At 37.3% G+C, this 9,300-nt stretch overlaps 1 protein-coding gene across 2 annotated transcripts in view; it reads left to right on the top strand.

Annotated features, from left to right (window-relative positions):
- The first annotated feature begins 322 nt into the window (after window positions 1–322).
- Window positions 323–9,300, top strand: part of LOC146504112 (uncharacterized) — a 31,863-nt gene continuing 22,885 nt past the window's right edge. The window contains exons 1-10 of one of the 2 annotated variants that reach the window (XM_085130503.1): window positions 323–635; window positions 3,136–3,462; window positions 3,637–3,741; window positions 3,815–3,865; window positions 4,238–4,339; window positions 4,456–4,647; window positions 4,735–4,782; window positions 4,871–4,933; window positions 5,021–5,050; window positions 5,129–9,032. In XM_085130503.1, coding sequence (XP_084986629.1) covers window positions 563–635; window positions 3,136–3,462; window positions 3,637–3,741; window positions 3,815–3,865; window positions 4,238–4,339; window positions 4,456–4,647; window positions 4,735–4,782; window positions 4,871–4,933; window positions 5,021–5,050; window positions 5,129–5,187 — 1,050 coding nt within the window. In that variant the 5' untranslated portion in view covers window positions 323–562 and the 3' untranslated portion in view covers window positions 5,188–9,032. Of the gene's footprint in view, window positions 636–3,135; window positions 3,463–3,636; window positions 3,742–3,814; window positions 3,866–4,237; window positions 4,340–4,455; window positions 4,648–4,734; window positions 4,783–4,870; window positions 4,934–5,020; window positions 5,051–5,128; window positions 9,033–9,300 lie in introns of those variants that run through there. The other variant, XM_085130502.1, reaches the window with a different exon arrangement.

Raw genomic sequence — 9,300 nt, 5'->3', positions numbered from 1 at the left:
TAACATTTAGTCTCAATAAATGGGTGAAATCTGAATAGTATTGAAGTATTGAAGCCTTCTGATTTTTAGCGGAGTTTGTTGTTGAGATATTTTTATTAAACAACTTGCTACAACACCCACAATAAACTTCAGCAGTTTGCCTAGCAACACAGCCATTGTGACTGATGTGGGTAAAATGTACTACTTGTCTTTTGATTATAGTAGCTAATGATCACTTTATGTATTCATGCGTGGCTTTCATAAGGGGGCCTCTTGCCCAGGAAATATCAGAAAGCTTCCACAGGAAGTGGTCTAAAACAGAATGTCGCAGCAGGTGCTTTCTGCTTTCAGTTAGAAATACAATATCAATCTTTGAAATGTAATTATTTACACATGTCAGTTAAAAATGTAGCATTACTAGCATTCAGTTAAGATCGCTGATTTTTGTGCTAAACATATAACTCCCATATAAAGGTAAATATGGCAAACCATTGTTTTAAACAACTGAAACTCGTGGTCTTGTGGTTTCTTTCTGTGATGATGAATAGATTAATATAGCATCGTGCTGCTCACATTGTACGAGATGCTGAGGAAGATGCATGCTGCCAGGTGGCCGCTCCTTTTTACCCTGTGCCTCACGTGTGTGTCTTCAAATGGTAAGTTTTTAAAAAAAAAATCTATAGATAGATAGACAGAAGTCGGCTAATGAAAAGTTAATGAAACATTTAATGTATTTAGACAGTGATTTTGTAACATTCCGATTTTACTCATATTGATAGAAAAAGGCATATCACTGAATATATTTTCTAATAAAATAATTTTGTCAATATTAAGGAAACATAAACTGTAAATGATGCGAGAAAGGTTAGTTGAATGCCATATACAGATCACACAAGTTCAGTGAAAAAGTGAAGCACTGTCAGTCTTCATGCACTTTTTTGTGGTCTTCATTTGGTTTTTATCTTCATCTTAATCTGGTCTTCACAGTCAGTATACTTTCAAAAATGTCTAAACTTGTGTGACATGAATGTACACAACAAGAGTAAGTAAGAATAAGATGTTTCTAATTAAATATAATAATCAAGTGATTTAAATGGTAAATGGACTCATTCTTATGTAGCGCTTTGCTACTCTCCTGGAGCACTCAAAGCGTGTTATATGCGCTTTATTTAGGAAGAGTGAAGGTGTGAATTCAGCCTACAGGCATGTAGTGATTAAAATGTTTGTATGATGAACTCCAGCCAGACTGCACAAAAGAGCACAGAGGGGAACCATCTATGCCTCGTTTTTGGTGACAGTGATCTAAATGAATCTGTACTAATTGATGGAAGTGTGAGCTCTGAAGTAGGCAGAGGGAATTTGAAAAATAACCAGATAAATAAAAAGACTGACAAACTTAAAAGACAGAATAATTATTCTCTCAGCAGGATCATGATCCATGGCGTGATAGCTACCTTTTGATAGAATATTTTCTCACCTAATGTCTCACTTTTCAAATCAATAATGTATTGATTTGTCAAATATACTTTGACAGTCAAATATACTTTGACTGTGTCAAAATGTCAAATATACTTTGACATTTTGTTGTCTAATACAGAGAAATGCATTTTCACTCATTGGTCACCTCTTTAGATATATTATTTTTATATTGCGTTGAATCCGGGATTTGCCTTCAGAGCCACTGTAATGATTTGTGTCACAGATTCAACTCGTTGCTGTAAGAGTATCCCAGATATTTCTGTCCGTATTGATATGATAGCATCACACAGTTGCTGCAGATTCATCACATCCATGATGTGAATCTCCTGTTCGACCATATCCCAAAAATACTCTAGAATAAGATCTGGTGACTACTTGACTACAGTGATTCTGTTGGAAGTAGCCATCAAATGATGGTACATAGTGGTCATAAAGGCACACTGTGGACATGGTCAGCAACAATACTCAGGTAGGCATTTATGCCATATTCTGACCCTAGCACTCAAATGTTGTGGCTGATATCAAGATTTATGAAACGTTTTTTCAAACTGCTTTCGTCCAATTTTGGTGACCCTGCGTGACTTTTGGCCTCAGTTTCCCATTCTTAGCTGACAAAATGGCCCACAGGAAATGGTTGTGTGGAAAAATCACAATATATCAGCATTTTGTTCTGAAATACTCAGAACAGCTCCTCTGACACCAACAACAATGTCACATTCAAAGTCACTTACATTGCCTTTCTACCCTATTTTGATACTCGGTTTGAAAATCGAGAGGTTGTTTTGATCATGTCCGCTTGCCTAAATGCATGAAGTTGCTGTTATGTCACTGGGTGATATTTGCATTAATGAAAGGCTGAATTTTACCTAACGTACTGGTCAGTGTGGGCACGTTTCCTTATCAATATTGTTTTGTGCAACTATTTGTGGTCAGCCTAAATTTTTGTGTGTATGCAGAAACTAAATGAGTTGGGGTTTTTTTTTTTCATTTCTAGTATCTTTATCCAATATATAACATATGACCCATCAGATAAGAAAAAACTTTCCCTTCATGCACTATATTGTTTTTATGTGTTTGTTTATTGTTGTTCAAGTATAACATATCTTCTATAATATTCTATAATATTCTATAATATTATATTATCTTCTTTAATATTTATAAGCTTTTAGATTTTTTTTTTGTCGTCAGCTCTCTTCAGCTAATCTTATCGTCATCGTAAACATTGTTCGCTTTTAACTGAAATTTTTATTTTGCTGTGGTAAGACCTATTAAAAAAATGTCTGTTCTCATTCCCTATATAAGCTTTTTTCAAATATCGGTCTTTCAGAGAAGACAGCAAGCACACAAAATTATGATGATAATTGATTTGATATTACTTTGTTTCAGGCTTTGTGGTTTTTGTATCAACAGATCCTTTGCCGCTTCAGTTTTTAACTACTTTTGGTGTAACTGTACATTGGCATAAGATATGGTTACTCTGTTGAAACATTTAAAATTGCTTAAATCATTTTAACATTTTTACTAAAGATCATAAATTTTTACACTAACGTAGTACCACAGGCCAGTTTGAATCAATGTGTAAGGGTTGTATAATATAGTTGTATTTATTGTGATGACTTTTTGGTCATTTGAATATGAACTAACTAAACTTGATTATATTTCATTTTTTCCTTGAAGATGAAAAATCTTGTGAGGATTCAGTTAACTTCTGTGAGAAGATCAGTAAGACCGTTTCACTTGGCTCGTCTGTGCTCCTACCATGTAACCTTCGACCAAACAGCTCCAATTGGGTGACATGGAGCCACGCTGCCACAATGCAGGCAGAGATGGTCCAGCTTTCATCTCAAGGGCATGTTAAGTTCCTGGACCCCAGAAATGGCCGAGTCAAAGTCTTTTCAAACGAGCAAATCGACGGGAACTACTCTATTAGAATTGATGAGCTTGAAAAATCTGACCTTGGGTGTTACCGCTGTGGATGGCAGTGTGTTCAAGTCATGGAAAGTCGTAAGTGGAGATTTATTTTAAGCTATGTTAAATATTCAATACTAAACAGCAGCCTGTAGAGTTTCTTCCTTTCCAGGGTCACAAACCTCAAGACCGATTACACGAGAAGGGACAAATGATTAAGCGACTGTTTCCTGTGACACATATTTTGTAAAACCACAACTTTTCATGCAGGTGCAAGTACCGCCGACATGTGGCCAGTCATTTACATCTGTATTGGTGTGGCTGCACTCCTTCTGATGGTTGTTGTCAGCTTCTACATCTACTGGAAATGCATAGGTGAGAACCTGACATGTCAGACACAAAGCTGAAACTGGGTGGTTTAGTAATACACTGTTTGCTTCTGTTTCAGTTTGCAGTAAAAACAAAACACAGGACAGTGCCGAGATTCCCACCATTGCAGGTACAGAGTCTATGCCATACATTCATATCTGTGTTACATCCTTTGTTTGTAATTTTTTTTTTCACTTGTTACCATATTTTACGAACACTAAAAAACTAAAAGGGAATTTAAATTGGGATTACAAAGATATGTATATATAATATATATACTAAAATAACATTGCTGTTTCACTGGAAAAAGGTAACTGACGCAGGCCGGTTTGTTGTTTCCTACATGCAGCTCAGTGTTTAACATGCTAACCTGCAGTAACTACCTGCTGGCTTCATATTTAGCAGACAAAATTTGTAAAAATTTGCCAAGACATGGAATAGCTGTCTTCCCAAAAATCTCTGAATAGACCCTTAAGTTGCTCTGACAAATGTGCCACTGCAGATGCCAGTGCTCCACCTATGCCAACAATCAATGTACCAGTGGGTGGTGTACATGTGCGTGTACAACAGGCAGCAGGAGCCTACGGTAATAATCTCGTCTACGGTGAGTTTACTCATCTTTTCTTCCCTCCTTACTTGCTAAAATACAATCAATTAACTGTCTCCCACCTGAGAAATAATGATGAGTACATTTTAAACAAATCTTTTTTTGAACAACAGAAAATGATAACCTTCGGCCAGCAAGTGCAGAACCCCCCAGAAATCACTATGACTCACGTGGAGCTGTGCAGTATCTGGACAGCATTCAGCCTCAACAGCCCGGTCACAGCAGTGGTGGGATTTATCCAAACGTGGATCAGTTTCACTTTGAAAGGGTGGAAAGTCAGAGAACCAGACAGAGATTTCATTTAGGTGCTTGGAAAAAGTCAATTTACTTACTGCATTACTGGTGACTTCTAAATAACAGTGTGAAGTAACTGTCTTCTCTTACCCCATTAGAGCTTTTCAGCAGATTACGGCAAGCAAGTCTCAGCCGGCATTATTACGGTAATCTTTAATTATATTTACATTTAAATTATTTTATTATTATGAGTTCAGTTCTGTCCGATTTTGATTCATCCATTTTATTTCACAGTTAACCAACGCGATCTTCGCAAGCAACACGCCACGTCAAAGCAGGCGGAGAATCAAAAGAGAGGTAGTTTGAGTTGATGATAAATGAGGAGAATGTTTGACAATAAGCACAAAACACAGATTCCTTTATTAACTCACATTTCTTTTCCAGTTGGCCGCGAGAGGAAGAAAAACAAAGACAGTGAGTGTTGACTTCATCTGTGGGCATGTTACTAATCAAATAATACTGTACACTGAACTGCTGTTTCTTCCTTTTTAGACTGTGAATACAATAACCCGATTTACAACACGAGCTCAGACCAGCTCAACCGGCTGTAGAGAATGAAGGACAGAGATTTAAACTCCTTCCACAGTGAGGATTACTGATTTGTTTATTTTATTTCTTTGAAGTGATTCGTGTCTTATTGTATTTGTTTGTAGTATCACTGCACTTACTTCACTCCCTGTATTGTTCTTGTTTCTGAACTGCTGATGTTTGTATGCTCTTTTACTAAATTTCATCATTTATGGATTTTCACATATAATATATTTGCAATCTAAATGTACACACATTCAGAGATGTGTGTTACTTAAACTTAATAAAAGAACCTGTATGTACTAAATTTGGTTTGACTTTTATCACTGCATGTTAAAGCAGTTCTACGGTGCTTTCACTGTCAGCGCTTGTACCTTCTGTCATAGTAACAATGAGATTGCATTGATCTGAATCCCAACTTTTTATTATGTCACCAAGAATTGCTGCATCATTGTGAAAACTATTGCTAACTAAATAAAAGAGTGGCAGATCGTAGTGTTCTTTGCAAACACACACACAATCACACAAATGTTACTGCTGAGTGCCAACCAAATGCCTGATCCTCTAAATCTTCCCAAAAAACGATTCTGTTCATCAGGACGTAGCATTACGCAGCAGTAGAAACACTACTACTCTATGTCTCTCATCCAAGTGACCGGACATGCCCTTTGTTTCAATTTTAACAGTACACTTGTGAAGTTTGATGTAGGTCTCTTATGTGGTTACAGTGCTATTACAATCACAAACTGAAAACTAGGTTTGTGCTAGTTTTTGTCACCAGGACCACATTTTTCCATGATGTCAGCCTGTTAAACTTACAGGCTCAGTGCAAAGACACTTTAGAACATCATATGTCAAATAGTACTGAATAAATCCCACTCCTATTTCCATAGGTAACAGAGCTATAATATACAGCGTAACACAGCTGAACAACAACACCTACAGCCACAACTCATCTAAGTTGAAAAACGAATTAATATAGTTGACACCTGGTTAATATACGAGCTCAATTCAATTTTATTCTTATGGCACCAAATCAAAACAACAGTAACCTAAAGCATTTGATTTCAAATGTAAATTATTATTCCCAGATACAGTCTTCAGTTTGCAGCCATATGCAGCATTAAAGCTGCGTACCACACTCATATGCCGGCAGATAGAAAAATGCTTTAAGAGGAGCAGGAGCAAAAACAAAAGAGCAAGAAAAGCATTGTAGAAAACCATGCGTATGAATTCATGAGCAAGTTGGTCTTGGCAAAGCATCATCCACGTGACTTGATGGCAAAAACAAAAGCCAACACATCACAATCTGAGCAACGCAAAACAGTTGACGTGATGAAGCTAGCTGCTGCTTAAAAGAAGAGGGGAATGCCGAAAAAACAGAATGGCAGCTGACCACACCTTCTTTATTTCTGTTAGAGAAACCATAGACAAAGCATTTTTACAAAGCCCATGAGAGAATTTCTCTTCCAAACCCAGGAAGCACGTAAGCACTTTCTTAGTTGGGGGGTAATGGATATTCAGTGGCAGCGTCCTTACATGACCCAACACAATGTTATTAAGTAAAGCCAGATCACAAAACCAGCAGGTGATAAATTTCACATAGTTTGTACCAACAGCACAGGTCGCACAGGTGATCACACTTGCTCTCTGTTTCACAGATCTGCCTTGGTGTGAAAAAGGTTTTTGCAACCCAACACGGCAGAACTTAGTTTGTGAAATGGTCTCAACACTTTCCGTAACTTATGATTTAATGGTCCGGTTTGGTTTTGCAGTCACCTGACACATATGAGAGGTTCTAAAATTAAGCGAGGTAAAAATACTTCTAAATATAGCTGCAACTCTTACAGAGCCATGATTGATCAAGGGACATCCTCAGCACTTTAGTCGGTGCAACCACCTGAACCAATCTTTAATTTTTGTTTCATGCTTCACATATAAGGATTCTGATGACAAAACTGGGACGAAGATTTCTCCTTAATCAGAAGAAAGTAAAGGCCCAAGAGAAACAGAGACGTGACCATCAGCATCTGTGTTGCTCTTACTTAACGTGCTCATCTCAAGTTGAGTTTTATTTCCAACCACAACAACAGTAGTTCCGTCTACCGCTCAACCCAATTTTAACCTAATTCTACTGTTAACCTAATTTCACTAGATGCAGATGCAACAACAGCAGCCATAACCAGGAAACAAAAGCATTAACCCCAAAGGCACAAACTGACAAAAAAACAAAACAGGCCCAAAACAGCCAGAGCTCAATAACCCATACAACAACAACTCCCCACAGCACAGCCCTGTTCCTTTGCCTAACCCTAATCTAACTGAACCTCCCGCTTAGTTTTCAGGTGCTACTTAAGTTGGGTACTTATGCATTTAAAACCACAAAACTGGTCAAATATAAATGGCAAAAAACTGTTGTATCCTTGAATGTGTCTCCAAGGCAACCCTTCTAACCACTTTTAACATTACACTGTCAAGACCTCGCAATGAAGTCAAAAGGGAATTCCCTCTCACACCTAACAGCAATTTTCTACAAACCAAGTAGAAGCCTTAGCTCAAAACCAGGAAAATTCCCTGCAGAAGAGGGCTTACTGAGCAAACATGCAGCAGAACAAATCACATTCTGTTCTTCACTACAGCTGCTTCAGTTACCTCAGAACTAGAGCCCAACCGATGATCTGCTAATATATCAGTACCTGCATTTGCAGTGGCTGATAAATGAAATTGTAAGCATTTTATAAAGAACAGCTGGACGGGCATCCTTCAAACATGAGTGTTAATTTTGTTTTGATGTCTGTCCACCAGAGGGCAACAGGTATCTGTATCTCCACCAACAACATCCAGCTAAACCAAGGAGAGTTGAGCAGAGCACAAACTAGTAATCCATGACTTGTTGTGGCAGTAAAAACAAATACATTTTTAACAGCACTGTCATATTAATGATGATAAATAACTACACACAAAAATTATGGAAGCCTGTCTATATTTTGTGTGTTTGAAGGAAAAAACTATTGGCCGGGGTTGATATTTTTAAAAATCACAAAGAAATTGTATCAGTCAGGCTCAGCTTATAAAATCCTGCCTACTGCTCATCAGTCTCCCAAAGAGCTGGATTGTGCTCTTATCCCAAAACAAATCTGCACAAATACACACACTATCAGCAAACTACAATGACTGATCAACCATTGCAGTTATAGAAGTTGAGAAGTTAACTTATTCCATCCTTCGTCTAGTCTACAGTGCATTTGTCACAGACTCTAACTCAAGAGAAGATGGTAACTTAGACAATAAAATTCATTCACAAAAACATAAGCAATGTTTGTCAGTACGTTAGTAGTACAGTAGTATATGCACAAATGAGTATATGCACGCAATGTGCAATGTGTAACAAAGACAACAACAAAAAATCCAAGATATCTGCTACAGCAGATGAGTTTTAGTGTTAGTGTTACAATCAGAAAGAGAGGAAGGGAGTCTACAGGAAGAGTGGAGCTGTGATATACCAGCTCACTGGGCCAAGGTGTAGCTCATGCTCATGCATGATCATCCAGTAAGCTCAGAAAACACCAAAATAGAGTCACAGAGTACCAAGGAGTAGTCCTAACTACTCTAAATGTTTCTTATGTAGTGTCAATAGAATATACCGTCTTTTGGATCAAGATATCACTGGAGGAAGATGGAAATGCAAGAATTAACATTTGCATTACGTTCTCATCTTTTTAAGTCTTTAATTAACCTCTTTACCTGAAATGCTAAATTTAACAATGATTATGCAATGTATTTTTTATATTTATGTTAAAATCATTTTTGTGCACCCTTTCTGTCAGTGGTGTTTCCATCTACAGAAGTAAATATGACAACTCTTATAAGACAAAAAAAAAGACATAAGTTGCACATGTAAACACTTTAAAAATCCATTTACTGGATTTAGACTGTCATATAAAATGTGATATATTGACATCAAGGTTCAACATTCTGCTAGAGGCAGCTTTAAAAAAAAAAAAAAAAAAGTCCCATGATGAAGATTACAGGGACATCAGCGCCATCTTTCTGCAGCTCATTTACAATGAAGTGTTTCTGGTGTCACTCAATCGGCCAGTGACACTGATGGAAATGTACCTGAACTGTTTTGACTA

Source organism: Neolamprologus multifasciatus, chromosome 14, assembly GCF_963576455.1.
Source record: "Neolamprologus multifasciatus chromosome 14, fNeoMul1.2, whole genome shotgun sequence".
In the NCBI taxonomy this organism is placed as follows: Eukaryota; Metazoa; Chordata; class Actinopteri; order Cichliformes; family Cichlidae; genus Neolamprologus; species Neolamprologus multifasciatus.
Note: the sequence above shows the minus strand (reverse complement) of the source record. Positions and strands in the feature narration are given on the sequence as shown.